The sequence below is a fragment of the Acanthaster planci genome, linkage group LG04 (assembly GCF_054643075.1).
Source record: "Acanthaster planci isolate LZ-2023a linkage group LG04, COTS_SCS, whole genome shotgun sequence".
Classification (NCBI taxonomy): Eukaryota; Metazoa; Echinodermata; class Asteroidea; order Valvatida; family Acanthasteridae; genus Acanthaster; species Acanthaster planci.
In genome coordinates this window covers 535,038-554,079 of record NC_141780.1, presented here as the reverse complement: position 1 = coordinate 554,079, position 19,042 = coordinate 535,038, and the positions used below count along the sequence as shown (strand labels likewise).

The following is a 19,042-nucleotide window of genomic DNA, read 5'->3' as shown; positions in this document are numbered from 1 at the left end:
GCCCAAGGAGAGTTAGCATAAGGTTTCAGTATAAAGAGTGTTCAGAGGAAAGTTGAATTAAACAGGAGATGTTTTGATCGTGCTTTGGATAGTCATGGGTTCAGTATCACACAGACCATATGCTAACTGGTTACAAAGTTGTGTGTTTTGTTAATGGGGCTCTGACTTCTAACAGACAAAAGGCCAGCATAACCGTGTATTTATTACTTGAAATATGTAATATTATGTATAAAATCAGATTGCTAATTTCCTGTATAATGTGATAATCATAGTGAGGCGGACAAGTAGAGGTCAGCTGTGTTGCTCAGACCTGTATACCATGGGGTAAAGCGCCGTTGGGTGCTTTTATCGTTTGTGTTCTACTTTAAAATAACTCATATTTGTCCAGTTTAAATTCTTGTGATGTACAGATGCATGTTTTCCATCAGTATCTTCAGCACAAAATTCACGGCAAAGAAATGGCATAATTTATAACGGAAGTAGAGGAGGGCAAACAGTCCCTGGTGTATTTGGTAAGGGTCAGGATTTATCTGCCTCACTGTCACAGTGCAGGAAACGTTGATTCTTACTTAAAGGCTTCTTGAAAATCTGCCAAAGTGTGACAAGTTGTCGGGAGACACGCTGTTGGTTCAGTTCCGCTTTGCCTCTCTGCAGATTTCCTCCTGATGAAACTTGTAAGGGGCTTTAATCTTAGAGTAGCACAGTGAGGAAGGGTTTAGTGTCAGGGATTATGGATGGGCTTAGCCATCGCATTAAGAGAGACAAATGAAGAATGTATCTAATACTAGGTTCAGTCTTTCTGTGTAAAAAGACACATTAGCTTGTTTCCTCATTGTGTTGAGAGAGCTTGTAATGTAATTGTCACAGATTTCATGGATTTGGACAAGTTTCTTTTCTTAAACAGATCTCTGAACCAGATGCTTATTCGCCAAACTTGCTACAATGAACTCATAGATTCAACAGGCACTATCAGGAACGTCCTGTTGTCAATGTGGATGGAATTAACTTTATAAAAACAGATTGTGTCCATTTTTTGGGTGTATACATTGATGATGGTCTTACATGGAAACAGCATGTTAATCACATTGCCACTGTTATATCGAGAAACATAGGTATGATCTCTAAAATGAAATGGTCTTTTAAACAACACCCTTCTATTATCATACATTTGATATGGAATTCTTGCATGGGGCAATAGTGGTGTTGGTCATATTAACAGAATGTTACAGTTACAGAGAAAGGCCTTATGTACAATTAATGTTAACTTTTGTGAGTATACTAAACCTCTTGTTTACAATTGTACTACTCCAAAAATCACTGAACTCTACTTTTTCCAGTTGGGCTCTTTCATGTATCAACTCAATAACTCTCAGCTGCCGCAATCAATTTGCTCAATGTCTTTAAGAAATGAAGATTTTTATCTCCACTTTACAAAGCAAAGTGAGGAATTTCTTCGCACGTTCTAATCTCACTACATCTACTGTGAAACATGTAGGTCCCAAGTTATGGAGTTTTATGGATTTTGCCTGGAAATGTGCATCTAGTCTCTCAACATCCAAACACAAATATAAAAGTAAATTATTAATTAACTATTTATGTGCCGATTAATTTCTTTCTCACGGGGTTGCAGCAGGCAAAGGCTACATGATCATGTACATGTGCCGTAGTTATAATTTGTTGTGTTATTTGTAATTGTTGGTGTCTTTGTGGAACTTTGTTTATTAAACTGGGGACCCCCTCTGGACAAGCACTGCTTCTTGGGGGCCCCCGTCCACATATATGCACTATGTGGAACTGTTTCTATAGAGTAATATTACATGGAGAATAAAGTGAACTGAACTGGAACTGAATCAGTTTGCCTGAACTCTTGTAAAGATGTCAAGAAATAGGTGTTAAACTTGAAAAAATTGTCAGGAATCTTTGTTAAGGCAATTTTTACACCTGTTACTTTTTGCAGTTGATGGATGGTTTCACATTTGAGCGAAATATTTACGATTCAAAGGTATTTATTGTCTTTACATAAAAGTTCCTCGTGTATGGTATCTCTTTTAAGATCTTAAGTCTCTCAGGGAAATCAGGACTAAACTAGACAGCAGGTTATCTGAAGGTGTGCGGTAGTTATGGGTATACACACATTTATCACATTTTCCATGGAGTATTAAGGATACATGTAGAATTTTTGTGGCAACTTCCCCAAATTTCTTTAACCCATCTGCTGCCTTCCTTTGAATTTCTCTCTCAACCCTAAGGTGGAATAGACAAAGATGGTAGGCCTCGAGCCACCAACATGCGTGCTGGGGGCGTGGCCCAACGTAGTGACCTCCTACAGATTGGAGATCTGATCACAGCAGTCAATGGCATCAAGACAGCCAAGCTGAGACATGAAGATGTTATCAATTTGCTCAAGAATGCTGGTGATCACGTCTCGCTGGAGATAGAGTATGAGATACCACCAGCTGGTTAGTCAAACTGCTTAACATATTTCCTTTTGCTTAGTAAGTTTTGCTGTTGAAATATGTGTAAAGTATCCCTGTATAAAGGTTAATGTCATAAATAGTGAGTGATTTCTGCAGTGGTCAGCTTTTGTTATAAACGGAATGTTTTTCTGCTTGTTATTTGATACATAATGTTACTATCATGCTAGGGCAAAAATATCACTTTGCTTTGCATCATGAAGATAAAACACATTTGAGGGCAGAGATCAACTGATTAGATCTTAGAGTCAAAGCATATACATTTGTATCTTAAATGTCCAGCAGGGGTAAATGACCTGTTGGTTTCGGCCAGTAGAAAAATCTTGCAGTCCAGTAGTTGATGTGGATTAATTAAGTATTTGAAAGACTTGGTATGGTTTCAGACACCGCTGGTGAAAACTTTGCCCAAATTGTTGTAATCCCAGATGTTTGCCGTTGTTGAATTACATCATGTCTTGTCTACGGCCAGTTTCACTGTACTCCAAAGCAAAGAGTTTTGCTAATAAACCAAAACATTGAACCTTTTCTCTAATTTTTTTTTTTGCAAAAACAACCCCTATTTTGGAGGTCCTTTCCCGGGAGGGATGCCATGGCCCTTGTTGCTTGCCCTATGAATCCCCCTTTGCTTTCCAGTATTTCCTGCTCTGAGGGCAGCGGTTTGCCGTTCCCCTTACAGTTGATTTACAATCATTTCTTGCCATTTTTCCTGTCAATAGTTCAAGACAATGGAATCACAGTTACGTCCAAGAACATGGAGATCAAATTAGCTAAAGAAGACGGGAGTTTTGGCTTTGTCATCAGGGGTGGAGTTAATGCCAATCCTAGTAAGACACGTCCCCTCACAATTACTCACATCAGGCCAGGTGGACCAGCAGACAGGTATAATAGATTTATCCATTTGGAGTTACGAAGCAGTTTTTTGTTAACGTTCTGCAATAATCTTGAAATCTAATTGCAAATGATAAGGGACTGTTCTCTCATTTTCTTCAACTATTTCATTGCCTTGTAATCTGAAATCCACCTTGAGGATTTGGATGGTTTACTTTACAAGCAGCACAGTGAAGTGAAGTATCCCAAATTAGACACTGGATGAATAAGCTTACAGTGAAATTTGAACCTTGAAGGTTGGACAGTGATTCTGTACACGGACCTTTTGTTTGTACCCTGTATATGAAATGCTCCAAAGATCCTTTTTTTCTTGGCTGTAAGCCAACCAGCATGAGACCCTGAGGTTCATCAGATCCACTCCAGGAATGAGTAACAACAATTTAGTATGCCAAGATTCACATCTGAAAATCAGTCCAAGAATTGGTCAGATCTCCAGTGACAGTTGATTGACATTTATTTATTAAATAGTGTATTCTAGACATCCATATGTTTTGTGTAGAAATCTTCTGGAAATGGAAGGGAAGTCTGGTTACTAGTCATTATTATGCACTGGAGAAGGATAGGAATGTTAAAGGTTGTAGCTGACATAGACCTTTGGTTACCGTCTAGATTTCCCTCTATTGGATTTATATTCTTAGGGTTTGTTTGCGCTGTTACCCCAGTTCTCATGAGTAGGATGTGTGTGCATTACACTCCGGTACAGGAGTATACTCCCCCTCTAGCGACAGTAAACTCTCGCTAACCCTTGGGTCGTACTCTAGCCGTTTCAGCACTCAGGAATATACTGGTAATGCGAGTAGCTCGCTTGAACGCACCCTTCTTGTTATAGGTATTAAATGGTAAAACCTCTCACCATTTTTTTTATTATTTATCCTGAGTCTCCAAATCGAGCACTGTTTTCCCAGACATCTAATGGTAGGCATAAAACCTGGGTCATCAAGGCAAAGAGCACGTACTGGACCAGCTCACTATTTTATGAATAATTCATGATGTTGTATTCTACTCCATAGTATGTAGAACATCACATAGTTTGCTGAATACCCAATTCACAACTGAAATCTTAACCAAACTGAAAACTATTCATTTTGTGGTCTTGTGTTGGGTACAATTGATTACATATTGACTCATCTTTGATCCTGTTTGACCTGGATGTTAGGGATGGTACCCTGAAGGTTGGTGACCGTATCCTCTCTGTTGATGGGATCAACTTATCTAGTTTGACACATATGGAGGCACTCAATGCAATCAAACTCAGCAGCATGGATGCTACATTTCGTGTGGAGTATGACGTCTCCATTATGGGTGAGTTAATACTAAGCATGCTCAGAAAACGATGCTTTGAAATCCACAAAAATTCTCGTTCATTGGTTGCCAGATTTTGAAAGTGCAGATTGGTTTATGCAGTTTATTCATGAGAAACGGACAGTAGAGGGCAGTTTCCTTTTTGGAAGAGTCCTGCTTGTTGATGGTTCTGGAAACATAGATTTGGTCGTGTGTATGAATACGTCAATGGAACACTGCGGTTCATGCAGAAACAGTGTGATTGTATTCTGAATGATACTTGCTGGGCTGAGCCCTGTAAGCATGGAGTCATCAATTCCCCCTGTGTTTGTTCACCATGCTGACCAGAGATTTCTTATTAAACTTTCGGCTGCATCACGCTTGTGAGATGCTTTGCCATTTCACACGGAGAATTTGCCAGTGCTGAAAAACTGATGCCTTTCATGTAGACTCAAGTTTGATTCTATTTGCCACCTGAATGCTTGCATATGTTGCTAATGACTGGTTGGTTGATCAAGGAGGAAAGCTTGTGTGTGGTATGTGTACATGTACATGTCTGTCTCATAACCTATGTGATGATGGTTTTGGATACGACTTTGGCACGTTTGACAGATTTATTCAAATGATTTGATTGCCAATGAAATACTGTAGTTGTAACAGCACCCCAATCAAAGTATCTCCATTACTACTTGATTGTCACACTTAACTTTGCCATGAATACTAACAAATCACTTGTTTCCGTTTTATATGCACCCCTGGGAATCAGGTTGAAACGGCACAATTAATGGATACTGGTACATGTATGTTGTCTTTTAAATGTGAACTATTGTGCTATGTTTTGTCTTGTTTTCTGAATGTCATTTATTTGGTGTTTTGAAATTGAAATTTGTGTGAGTTGCATTACTGATGTCTTGATTTGACAGAAATTATATTCTCTTGGGGGAAGGAGGGACATACTGATGAACATTGTTTTCTTATGTACATTAGAATGAGGTAAAAGTGAATCCAGATTTGACCCGGGGGGGGGGGGGAGTAGCTGTCAAGATGAGCACTTTGACAGGGATGTGTCATTGTTATCTCTTTTGACTTTCCAGTTTTGGTGGTGCAAGTTAGAGTAGGAAACCCCTGCCCCATGACTCCTGTGTAAACCTCCTCTGAACCCTCCAGAATTTAACAGATGTTTGCAGAACTGGATTCTGGGTTTTAAAGCCCAATTGTTGCTTTATTTTTGGTTCGTTCAAGTGTTACGTTTATGCAATAGATTTGGGTAGATTTGGGTTCTTTTTAGTGTAAATGACAGTGTAGTAATGTTAACCCTAACCCTCCTCAATCCTCCAACAGGTGAAGGATTGAGGAGGGTTAGGGTTAATGCATTGCTTTAGTCTGCCTATGGTTACATTGTTGCTTTAAAAGTGCTACCTTCATTCCTGCCATGAGATAGCATCTTTAAGTTGGAGTGAAGCCAGGATTGATATTAGCCACAGATGCTGAATGTTCATGTGTGTATGTGGTTGTTTCTCTTTTACCTCGTGTTATGGGAGCATTGGGCCTCATCATGTGCTTTTTGTTATAGTTGCTTGACAGTCAAAATATGCATGTTTGGATTCATGTTGTGTTGTAATAATAACAGTAAAATCACAACGGAATTTAGAATTTGTCATTTCAGAGCTTGCTTCAGAGTCAAGAAATAGCTCTCTATGTAGCTGGTGTTCTCATTTACATCTTGCACTACTTGTGTTCTCTTTGTTGAGCTCGGTAACATTAGCACGCAATAAGCCAGGAATTGACTTCTGTTGAAAGCTATTTCATTGGTTTCATGTATGTTGTATTTCTGTATTTTACATTGAAACGACCCTAAAGGTGCCTTTTCACAGACACGCTATCAGTGCACTTCTCATCTTTCTGAGTTACAGAGACTGTGGAATGAATGTGTATAGAAGTTAAATGCAGCAATTGGATGCAGATTTTAGAATGGACCAAAAATGCCGAAAACTGAAGTAAAATTCACCACTTTTTGATGTGCAGTCCTAGTAACACATATGCTTGTGGGAAAAAAACTGCAGCATTGCAAATCAATATTTTATGTGCAATCGATCAGGATCTTAATATGTTCTTGTTCTACACCTTCAGAGGCAGTGAGGAATGCGACGGGTCCGTTACTTGTCGAGGTGGCTAAAACTCCCGGAGCCAACCTAGGAGTGACACTGAGTGCCTTGAATAAGAACTCCAAATCAATCTTAGTCATTGATGCTGTCAAGCCAGCCAGCATTGCGGACAGGTGGGCTGACCTTGTTACTCTAATTCCCTGCTCAGGAATTAAACAGGACATGGAACTGATACAGAATCTAACCCAAATGTTGAAAATAAAAATGGCTCTCTTAAAAGCTTAGAGAAGAAATAGTTAAAAGTTGGAAGGTTTAACATCAAGAACCTAGCAGAATGTGTGTCAGATATTCACATGTAACCCTTGTATATGTCAGTGTTCCTTTGTCTGTCTTCTTCATCTGTCAAGTGCATGATACATAGACATCACCTGGAAGTTTTTGTGTCCAAAGTCCAGAATACAGAAGCATCCAGGTGCAGGCACATATATCTTACCACGTTGGTGTAGAAACTGGTACAGTAGCTTATCTGGAGAATTTGAAGTTGAGAGACAAAGCCCTCAGTGAGAGTGTAGGTCCAAGTTGGTGTAGAACTCATTGGTGGGAGTTTAATTTTTCTTTCTTCTAACCAAAAAAAGTTCGAACTTTGTGCACGACTCAATTCATAAATGAATGTTACTTTGAGCATAATCTCTTTCAAAATACCAAATAACAAGTGTATTTTTTATTGTTGGATCTTGACCATTATTAGGTGTGGAGCACTTCATGTTGGTGATGAGATCATGTCTATTGATGGTACCAACACTTCTCATATGTCAGTACCCGAGGCTACTCAACTACTAGCTACGTCTTCTGAACAGATCAAACTGGAGATTCTACCAGTCAGTCACATGACACCAAGACTGACATATCCTAGGGAACATAGACAACCAAATGGTACGTCATTCAAGTCCCAAATTATGTAGATCTTTATAACTGGCTGGGATTTTTGCTCAGTTTAAAATCGGTTGAAATTGTATTTTCCTTCATATTTTGGATTCCTAAATATCTCTCCCCTGTAGCCTTTTCTGTTACCCATCCTCCAGTTTATACATATTTTTGATGTTATCTTCTTTTCCTTTTCTTTCTCAGCAAGCAATATGTCCAGATCTATCACTCCTGTCAGCCATCTGAATAACTCCAGCTACAACAGCCTGAATAGATCACAGGGAACACTCCAGAACAGTCGACAGCAAGCTACAGCACTTAACAGAAAGATGAGAGCAAAGAATCTCAAGGCATCATCTACATGTAAGGAATTGCTCCCTAATCCTGTTGGCTATCTTTCAAAAGCTTTGCATTTGATATTCATTTCAACAAAAAAGTTGTTTTATGCATCCATTTGTAATGACTACAGTGTCATGAGAACATTAGTTTATTAATGATTATTTCAGTTTTCTGTGGCTATTCATTCAAATTTTTATGGCTATCAAGTTTCATGGTATCCTTTGAAAAATTACCATTTACAATGTATTCGAAGCTTCCGAGTTTTTGTCAAGTATTTGACTGCATTTTTACTTCAATTCATTCAATAAATTCTTCATATTTTTCGCAGTATCTCTCACATCAACAATCAACGGAATTGGAGCAACAACCCAAGTCTGTCGGTCCGACACCACTGAAGTAACTCTATACTCCCGCAACTATGACTTCGGATTCACCCTCCAAGGCGGTGTCTTCACCACAGAGATTTTAGGTTCACCAGCCATCATTGGTTTCATTGAACCAGGTGGAAAAGCTGATAGGTAAGTGAAAGAGATGTATCTTTGGTGTAGGAGTCGAACAATGTTGGTATGTGAGAGCAGCTGAGATGCCTTTTGTAACTTAGATGTATCTTTGGTGTAGGAGTTGAACAATGTTGGTGTGTGAGAGCAGCTGAGATGCCTTTTGTAACTTAGATGTATCTTTGGTGTAGGAGTTGAACAATGTTGGTGTGTGAGAGCAGCTGAAATGCCTTTTGTAACTTAGATGTATCTTTGGTGTAGGAGTTGAACAATGTTGGTGTGTGAGAGCAGCTGAAATGCCTTTTGTAACTTAGATGTATCTTTGGTGTAGGAGTTGAACAGTGTTGGTGTGTGAGAGCAGCTGAGATGCCTTTCATAATTTTAGAAACTATAAATTTAACTTTTTTTGTGTTCTGTTGAACACTGTGAGGCGGTAGTAGCCGTGAGTGGTTCTCAGAGCAGTCATGATCAATAGCAGAATGACACACTTTATGAGGAGGTAGTAACCGTCAGTGGTTCTTAGAGCAGTCATGATCAATAGCAGAATGACACACTTTATGAGGAGGTAGTAACCGTGAGTGGTTCTTAGAGCAGTCATGATCAATAGCAGAATGACACACTTTATGAGGAGGTAGTAACTGTCAGTGGTTGTTACAGCAGTCGTGATCTCTTTGTATGTACATGAAACATTTTGGGTTTTTTGGGACCTTTCTCCTTATGTTTATTCTGTCTTTTTAAAAGTGTGTTTTATATTAAAACATATCAGATATTCAAGTCTGTTCCTCTTGTATTCAACAGGTCTGGGGTAATGCAAGTGGGTGATAGGATCGTAACCATCAACAATAAGTACACCGATGAGCTGACTCTAGAAGAAACCAATCATGTGTTGAGGGAGAGTGGACAGCAATGTACCTTACTAATAGAGTTTGATGTCGCAGGTAATTATGTCCTCATGCTGCGTAAAGTGTCTTCATGGATCATTAAAAATTTCAGGAATCATTGAAAATACTTGTAGTCATTGATTTGTTTGTCTATAGAAAGACACTGGCTGTAATCCACTTTGAGCAGAAGCACCCCCTCATTGGTTGAAAAGAGCCGCATTGGTCGGGAGTATTCATTTTGTTGGTAGCGATGCCACTGCAAACTGCACATGAACTAGTTGTGCGCAGTTGGTACCAAAGGAGCCTCCGTTGTTAAGAAAATAGTGCCCTCTGTCGGTCCAGCTTGAGGCCATAGTGTAGCTTAGAAATCACATTAATCTAGCAATCCAGTTTGTTGGTGTGACATTGTCGCTACTTCAGTTATGCCCACTTATACAGTGTGGAATCAATGGATTTAGAAGTCATACAATATTGGCACATCAGCCAGTAGGAACTTGTAAATAGTAGAGAGTGCTCTTGTATGATGCAGTGACTAATGAACTGCATATAGAAATGTACAGTTCCAAAAAAAGTCTTTATTTGAAAGGGTTTGGATTGTCAACATACTTGTATTTGATTTCATGTCTTCATTAAGTTGACATATTGTCTTTTCCAATCTGTTACCTTGTGGCTGAGAAAGCAATGAAGCGATCCTGACTCTTAATGCCATTTGACTCTAATAATTTTATTGAAATGATCGAAATCATTACATTTCTTTTTTTGAAAGAACTTTTTTTAACTGTTGCTGAAAAGGTTAATTTTTAATTGAAAAGAATGTTACTAATGTGTTTGGACTTGTTTTGTTTTCAAAATATCAGAGTTAATTGAAGATAACTTGATTTATTTCTATTGATGACAGAGTCTGTTGTTCCTAGTAGCGGTATATTCAGTGTCAAATTACCAGTGGGTGATCAAGGCTTAGGCATCACATTAAGTGGTAAGAACTGGCATTATTAACGGCTATTTTAGAGTCAAAACATTTTTAAGATTTTACATGAATCATTTAATGATCCTGTTTGCAATTACAGTTTTCAAAAGATCATTTTAGAGTTGTTAAGGATGTCCAAAATATTATTTTACACTTTGAAAAAATGTGTTGAATCAATATCCAAGACTTTCCAATAATCAAGAACAATTTTTTGTGGTCTTTTCTTTCCAGCCCCTAAGAATCGTAAACCAGGGGATGCCTTACTGATATCAGACATCAAGAAGGGTAGTGTTGCCCATAGGTAAAATACAGCAGATTGCATCTTCTGCTAATTTTTACTATTTCTGAGCAAGAGCTTGACCATGTTCATTGTTCAGGGCCTTTTCCCAAATATTTTATTTGTCTCTGGTTTCTGATTCATGTTTACCCACAACCATTCGGCACCATATGATATGGTTTGGCCCAATGCCAAAAACTGAAGTAACATTGAGATTTGAAAATAAGTCCATGTAATATTGACTACCATGCTTTTATTGAACTTGTCAATCTAACTTGATCTGGTTGTTATAGACAGAGGAAGGTTGACCTAGATCTGTTATTAACAATAGCTTAATCAAACCCCATCCAATGTGAGAGATGGTTGTTCTAGTCTTAGTTGATAGAATGACATCTGTCTTTTTAATTCAACAACTGACGAATTTCCATGTAACAGGACTGGTACTCTGGAACCTGGTGACCATCTCTTGGCCATTGATGATATTCACTTGGAAACATTCTCAGTAGAAGAGGCAGCTCACATCCTGAGACAAGCCGATGACATCGTCAAGCTGAGAGTCAAGAAAGATGAAACCTTCTCAGGTACATTGGAGTTGAGTGAAAAAGAAAAATTGAGCCCCAAATTTCACCTGTTACACCTTGCTCTCGAGTACAATTCCTTATACAGTTTAACAGTTTAACATTAAATCTAACTTTCTGGAAAATGAAACTGGTTTCTTTTATCTGAAAAGCAGAAAACACTGCTTAGTATATTTGCTTAGAGTAAACAAGATGAATCACAAGTAATACACGTTACTGAGTTTGGCTGGTAAACTTGTTTTACTAAGCAAACACAACAGTATACTATATGGTTAACAGCTCCTTAGTTGTAATCTTGATGGATGTGGAGGTCTTCTGGTCAATTGAATTTGCTATATGACTGCTACGAAACACAAGATCTGGCCAAGTTGATGTGTATGAGTTACGTCTTCCCTCTGACGCCATTTATTGTCTTCATATCAACAGAAGATCCTGATATCAGTGGTGCAATATCATTCACGGTGGAGCTGATACGACACGGTGGACCTCTAGGTATTACCATCTCAGGGACAGAAGAACCATTTGATCCCATTGTCATCTCAGCTTTGACTGAAGGAGGACTGGCTGAAAGGTAATCAATCTTGTCGTTAGGAATTAGGACTTGACACTCAGTCCTCAATTAATGTGGCGTTAAGTTTTAATAGTTTCTTGGAATTTTCCCGTTATCTGTTGAACACTACAGTTCTTCCCATACACGATTATCACCATCTACAGATGTTTTTCAGAGAACACTTCTTTCAGTCAAGGCCAGTTTTCATATTGTCAATTTTTTTGTTATTTCTTCGTCAGCTATTAAAACTACCATTAACCACTTCGTGCCGGGGTGCCCGGTACCGGAGACCTTAGGTTTGTATGCATAGCTGGGGTGCCTGAAATCGGACAAAGGAGCGGGGCCTTGTAGCGAAAGATGGTACTCGGAACAAAAGACCGGGCTGCTGGGAATTGCCAACATTTTCTCTGTTGTCAGTAGTGGAGATAATCCGTCATCGTTTTGAAACAGTGTACCTCTATTTGTGGCATTCAGTGCGAGTGGATTACAACTGGGGACAATAGCGCTCTAGCGCCTCATCAATGAGCAATACAATACCGCTGCACGTTAATCTGGCCGCATTTGAAAAGACGCCAGCAGCACACTTGACCAATTTTGGGAACAAAAGAAAATTATGCAACGCAGCACAATCTAGCCTTCTTTACAAGGTGGCAACTTCAATTTAGACCCAGCAGTATATGGTTAATCCCCAAGGTGTCAACTAGTACACAGTGACCCTTGACTGTATTGTCATTTTATGCTGATCTTGTTTTAAAACAGTTTAGTAACATTTAATTAGTTCAAATAACAGTATGAAAAACATTAACCCTCCTTCTGCTGTAACCGTCAAAAACAGTCAAAAATTCCTTCCACTTCCGCTATGTACAGTACATAGACATATCACATGTCACTTGACTGATTTTGACTGATAGGACAACTGTGTTGAGAATGCATCGTTGCATAGGAGAGTTAATGTGTAGAATAGGTTGGTAAGATGTTATAGCATTCGATTTGCCATGTAGCATTAGTGTAATGCTGGGCAAAATATCATTTGTCACATTCTCAGTTGTTTTATCACCCTGTATGAGTTCAGAATATTGCTTGATAAAAAAAATTGATTTGCAGGACGGGGGCATTACACATAGGAGACAGACTCCTGGCCATCAACGGAACCAGTCTAAGAGGAAAGACATTATCTGCTGCCATACGACTCTTACAGAATTCTGGGAATATTGTCACCTTGAAGATCAGTAAACAGGACAAGAAACCAATCCCTGTACCCGACAAAGCCATCACTCAGGTGAAGAATATTCTGCCAGTTTCTTGTCTATGAGTAAATCGTAGCAAAGTTATAAGAATGGACAACTGGGACATTGCAATGCAGTGAGTGCTGTATCCCAACTTACAGACTGATCTAATCACAGACTTACAGCTCTGTATCATGCCAGATTAACTTGCCACCAAATTATTAAATTTCTATAACATAAGTAAACATGTTGACGCCATACTGGTATTTTATCTTGTGTGTCCTTTCTACCAACAGAACAAAGATGCCCTAGTGATGCAAGCACACACTATGCATCATTTCAATCCTGTTGTCTCCAGTAATAACCCCACAGCACACAGTACACCTATTGGTGGAACCACACAGGTATTTGCTAAACCTAATCTGTGCCCTGTTGTTCAGAAAGCTAAACTTGCGTCTGCCTCACAGTAATGACAGAATACTAGATAACTGACTTATCAAGATCAAGCCTCGTCTTAGTCATGACTGTCCTTGAATTTTGTGACCCAGTCATTTGTTGTGATTATTTTGAGACAGTTGGTATCAGTCAGACCCACAAACATCCTTTGTCTTAACCCTAACTCCCCTCAGTCCTCCAACAGGTGAAGGATTGAGGAGGGTTAGGGTTAATAACTGGAAACTGTTGGCTTCTGCAGCACCCTGGAAGGTGTTTCTGAAAGCTGCCAACCAGTTACTATTGATTTGTGTCAAAAATTTGTACGACCTGGTCAGTCCTCATTTCTTGAGTTTGAAAACTTTATCATTATCAGGAGTGCATTGGGGGGTGACCATGAATTTTGCTTTTGACTGCAGCTGATGATGGCATTTGTGCATAGTTTGTAGACCATGGCTACTCAATTAATTTTTACCCCAAGTGGTCTTTTAACCATTATAGGGCTCAGCTGATTCATGGGAAGGTTCTGGATTAGACACTGGATACCACAGTACCAACATTCACAACTCACGCTCTAACTCGCGCTCTAACTCACGCACCAACTCCCCTGCTGTCCGTCGCGCATATCCTTCCCCAGCCCGTAAACCCACCCGCCAACGACGGATGCGTTCCTCCTCCCGATCGACATCCCCAAATGATGCCAGTGAGGATGAGATTGAAGAGCGTTACGGCACAGCGAGGAATCACTCTGGTGCCAACAGCGATCCCCTGAGCTCAGACCAAGAGGATGGCTACCGCTATAACCATCTGACCAAACCCTCCTCCAGGAAATCTTCCCTTACAAGAAATCACGAATATCTCAGGAATATTGACTCTGGGATCGTTGCTAACGGCGTCAGCCCAGAATCCAACTTGATCAGCCCCGCTACAAGTTACCCCCACAGCACAGCCACCGGTTACCCAGACACGGCTACCAGTTACCCACACAGTCCAGAGTCTTCACGCAGCCTGACCTACCACTACAACTCGTACAGCATGCCGGCTGGAACAAGAATGATGGATGGGTATCGTATGACAGCCATGGAAGCAGAGATCAATGAACTCCTTGCTGCACCAGCTACTCCGACAGAAATACACCGAGTCACTTTATACAAAGACAGCGATGTAGAAGACTTTGGGTTCAGTGTCTCAGATGGTGTATATGAGCCAGGAGTGTTTGTCAATACTGTCCGACCAGGAGGACCAGCAGCAAGAAGTGGTAATGTCAAACCATTTGACCGTATACTACAGGTAAGGATGTTCGTTTCTTTGATTAGTAGGAGAAATTTTTAATTGAAAATTGTAACAAATGTTGAGGCAGAATTCATCAGAATAATACATGATTGATTCTAACGTTCATTGCAATTAGATCGGAAACTTCTTAAGTTGACTTTCAGGTAGTGCAAGGTTGAACAGAGACACTGACTGGAGAGGGATATGAACCCTGGACCACTGAAATATACACTGGTTGTCAGAGCACTGGAATAGCTCTAAGTCAATGTTTCAAATTTCTCAGCAGTTTCTTAGTTAAATCTAATATCAATGTAAGTTATAGCTGTATAGAGGCTACTAGCTATATAGTGGCTATGGCTTTGTCCCATAGACTTGTACACTTCTGTTTGTAAATTTAGACATGGCTTGGTGGTAAGGCAGTCGGAATCTAATAAGGGAATAAATATGAGCTTGGCCGGTCTTAAACGCCAGCTCCGGAGAGTGGATACGACTAACGCCCAAGCAGCAGGCGGGAGTATTCTCGTTCATTTAAGACTGGCCAAGCACATATTTATTTCCATTCAGGAATACCTTTTTATTCAGAGAGTCAAAAGAGGTCAACATATGATGGATTCCCCACAATTTTGTTCTGATATTTTACGTTCATTTTCCTGAACACCCCGTCCATTTTACGGTATATTCCTTTTGAAAGTTGTCCAATAGAATCCCCTTCAATGAACTTGGTGTGCGCATGGCGTGTGCGCACAAACTCTTGACCAATCAGACCGGATTAAACTGTCTCATATCCCCCATGTGCCAGCGCATGATTTACGCAGTGGGCGTTATCACTTCTCAGCACGCATTATCAAATGTTAATACGTGGTCACGTGATGCATTTCGACCAATAGGAATAGAAAAACTGTCCCAGGTATTTATTAATGCTTTTTATTATATTTCCAGATTAATCAAACTAGAACGCGTGACTTTGACTGCTGCATGGTAGTACCGTTGATAGCAGAGTCTGGTAACCAGTTGGAGTTGTCAATAAGCCGCTCCCAGCCAAGTGATGGTAATGTTCACCTCATCCAACGACCTCCAGCAGGCACGGAGACAATGTGGCTGGGATCTCAAGATGGTAGTAGACAAAGCAATCAGGAGAACTCATCACAGCATACTATGTAGAAATGGAATTGGGCAGAGCTTGGGAAAGTTGAGGGATCATAGGATTCTATAGGTCTATAGCATCAGTGTAGCCTTCTCTCTTAAGATATTAGAGATTCATTCCAAGCTGTGTACATGCCCCATGCTTGTATCATTGCATAGTTCCCTTAATAATTGGAAGCTGTTCTTTGCAGCAATGCCATGAGGGCATATTGTTTGAAAAGGACATCTATTTTAAATGCTGGTTATGAACATGCTAAGTTCATTTTTTCAGCTATAACAGGTTGGTATTGTGTTCTGGTGTCATCTTCTTCAAATGATTCTAACAAAGGACAGCCCTGGTTGACTCAGTAAGTACATTACACCTGTGCCCTGATACTTTTGGCAGTTTGTACATTCCCCCAAGGCATATTTTTTTGCTTCCCAAGTGCTTTAGACTGGAAGCCATACTTAATGCAGAATTAGGCAATCTAAACATGACCTACAGACTTCGTAACCTTTGACCTGATTGTGAGCCTCAGTGAATAAAGCATGACCCGGTATTAAGTGAGCAAACATCTGGCTAGGCTGGTAACTTAATAGTCTGGTAACTGTCCCACTCAACATACGGGTGTATGTTGGCTGTATAAATATCACACAGTATCAGGAAAATTATTTAGAGAGTTGTCAAAGCTGTCTGTCCTGGACTTGGCCCCCTTTCATCCTCAGAGCAGATTAGGTTCTTGTGGAATTGTCTCCGTACTGATATGGTTAGAAACATCACAGCTGGACATGTTGGAGTTCATTTTTCATTCCAAAATTGTTCCTGAGCCCGCTTTCCTTTTGTTGAAAAATTGTTCCCCCATTTATCAAAAAAAGATAGAAGATTGCTGTGTTTTTCTTTTTAAAAGAAAATTGTGGAAAAAGAAAAAAAAGTCACTTTTTTCATTTTGTAATTATGTGTATGATAATTGATTTAAAGTTGTATTCATATTATCACTACTTACTAAAGCATTACGGAAGTGAAATACACGTCAGATATTTAATAATGTCAGAACAGTATTTGTGTAGTCCATTGCATTTTGTGAATTGTTAGTTTATTGTGTATTTTGAAGAGTTTTGTTGGGCACCAAGTAAAATGTTGTGACAATTTTTGAAAATGTGAGATGGCAACTTTAACCGTGATAACCTGTGTTCTTATTCAGATGAAAACTATTCTTGTTTAATGAGTTGTCATGTCAGATATTGACTAGTCAACATGGTCCACCAATATAATTTTGTGTGTATTTACTCCGTAGCTTCATTTGCTGTCAACTTCAGATCCAATATACATGTAGGCTGTCTGAAAGTTGTGGCTATGGCTGCCTAGAACACATACACCTGTAGGAGTCACTGGCTGGCAACTGTTGCAATTTTTCCATAGACGCATTGTTCCAAGCCACAGCCAGTTGATTTGGACGTACTGTAATGGCCAATGAAATATAAACAGCACCCTCACTTGACTTTGATTTGCCAGTAACCAAAATAGGTGTTTGGGCATGCTCACAGAAACAATGATTCATTACCTGTTTGTATAGGTGCCTCATTGGGGAGGGGGAAACTCTTGTGAATATCTTTTTTGGTATGGAAAGGCACCCTACAAGTTCAGTGCAATAGTGTAATCATGGATGAAGTTCTTAAGACTATCAGGTGTAATTGTATCAGGGTACATGTAGGTAAGACTGAATGAAATTTCAGATTTTTTTTCAGGTTTCTTGTCATTTACATGTAAACTTCAAATATATTTGTGCTGCATGTTTCCTGTTCTTTTTTTTGGAAATAGTGTTTACCCTCTACCATCCTCCATGTTTTTTCAATCTTGTTTCCCATTTTTATGTCAACATTTTCTTGAGCATTGCATTGACTAAAAATCATGATTTTACAATCAGTTAAAAATGCATGGTTGGTATACATATATCATATTTAAGATATATCCTTTTCCACTTGATGGTGTAACAGCTTGTTTGGAAGTTAACGCAGCAATGCATGTGAGTCCTGTTGTCTATTTTTATTCAAGCACAAAATCATTTTGGGAATTCTATTCCTTTATGGTAATAAATCTTTTAGAGGGTTTCTGTTTCAATTTAGGGAGGAAAATGTCAGTTAAATGACCAGATCTGAAATTGAAAGGTGAGATTGTAGTTGTGTGATGTGCTACATCATCATACATGATATTATTGGTCAGGAACTGTGTCAAGTTTGTTCAATCATCTATGTTTACAGAAGCTCAACACGTACTGCATTTCACATCACATCACATCACCTCTTCTAAAAATATTCTCATTGAATGAGAAGGTAGATAAGGTAAATTACATGTGTCAATGAGTTGCAGTTCCCAAGAGGTGTTCAACTTCACCCGTGAAATCTGCAGGTGTGTTTGTCGTAACCAAAAAATCTCTTATTTACAAGAGTATGGGGGGTTTCACAAAAGTGTGCCTCCAAGAGTTTGCAATGCGTTGGCCAAACACAATGCGCAGTCAACCCAGTGCATGTTTGGAAAGGGTCGACAGATTTTGCGAGTTGTGATTCACCAACGCGTAGCAAACTTTGGGAGGCGTACTATTGTGAATTGCCCGTATTGTTGGCGTATTTAATGGTGTAGTTCACCACATTTGTTAAGGGATGCTTTTTGGGATTTTGGATCAGAAAGTTTAAGCAATTTGTACCAGTAAGTGGATTTGTGTAGGTTGATTGTATGTGTTCAAATCTAGGTAACGCCCGGAATCCACAATGTGACACCCACAAGTTCTTACTTGAAGTTGATCTTGGCTGTTCCCTTTTCTTTTTGGTATGCTACTAGTCTAAGTGCTACTTTTCCTCTTATATTGGTGCTAGTAAGTTCAATTTACATGTCAGACTAATTAAAGTCTTTATATGGTTTGTGTATCACACACACTTGAAAATAAGGTTAACTTCTTGTATACATGTATTTACTATCTTTTTTTTTCATAGCCAAATTTCTTCAGTGTACAAAATGTGTTGTCTTCACTCTCATGGAGGAGAAAAAAAATGATTTGCAGTATTATTTCTGCAAATCTTTCTTTTAGGTTATTGTAAATAAGCAGAATATTTCTATGGTTATTTTCTAATTTATTTTGTTATACTAAATCAGATGCATGGAATTACCAGACCAGTGGAGAGAAATAAATCAGTGAATATCCAAACTTATCTCTGTTTTTAAATCAAGTACTTT

General features: G+C 39.2%; 1 protein-coding gene across 3 annotated transcripts in view; it reads left to right on the top strand.

Annotated features, from left to right (window-relative positions):
• Window positions 1–19,017, top strand: part of LOC110988252 (glutamate receptor-interacting protein 1-like) — a 31,228-nt gene extending 12,211 nt beyond the window's left edge. For all 3 annotated transcript variants that reach the window (XM_022251589.2, XM_022251588.2, XM_087136211.1), the window contains exons 4-19: window positions 2,250–2,459; window positions 3,191–3,353; window positions 4,519–4,664; window positions 6,774–6,921; window positions 7,497–7,681; window positions 7,877–8,035; window positions 8,340–8,529; window positions 9,307–9,446; window positions 10,288–10,365; window positions 10,588–10,657; window positions 11,069–11,214; window positions 11,638–11,782; window positions 12,866–13,040; window positions 13,284–13,391; window positions 13,921–14,709; window positions 15,631–19,017. In XM_022251589.2, the coding sequence (XP_022107281.2) occupies window positions 2,250–2,459; window positions 3,191–3,353; window positions 4,519–4,664; window positions 6,774–6,921; window positions 7,497–7,681; window positions 7,877–8,035; window positions 8,340–8,529; window positions 9,307–9,446; window positions 10,288–10,365; window positions 10,588–10,657; window positions 11,069–11,214; window positions 11,638–11,782; window positions 12,866–13,040; window positions 13,284–13,391; window positions 13,921–14,709; window positions 15,631–15,852 (3,074 nt within the window). In that variant the 3' untranslated portion in view covers window positions 15,853–19,017. The remainder of the gene's footprint in view (window positions 1–2,249; window positions 2,460–3,190; window positions 3,354–4,518; window positions 4,665–6,773; window positions 6,922–7,496; window positions 7,682–7,876; window positions 8,036–8,339; window positions 8,530–9,306; window positions 9,447–10,287; window positions 10,366–10,587; window positions 10,658–11,068; window positions 11,215–11,637; window positions 11,783–12,865; window positions 13,041–13,283; window positions 13,392–13,920; window positions 14,710–15,630) is intronic.
• Window positions 19,018–19,042: the final 25 nt, after the last annotated feature.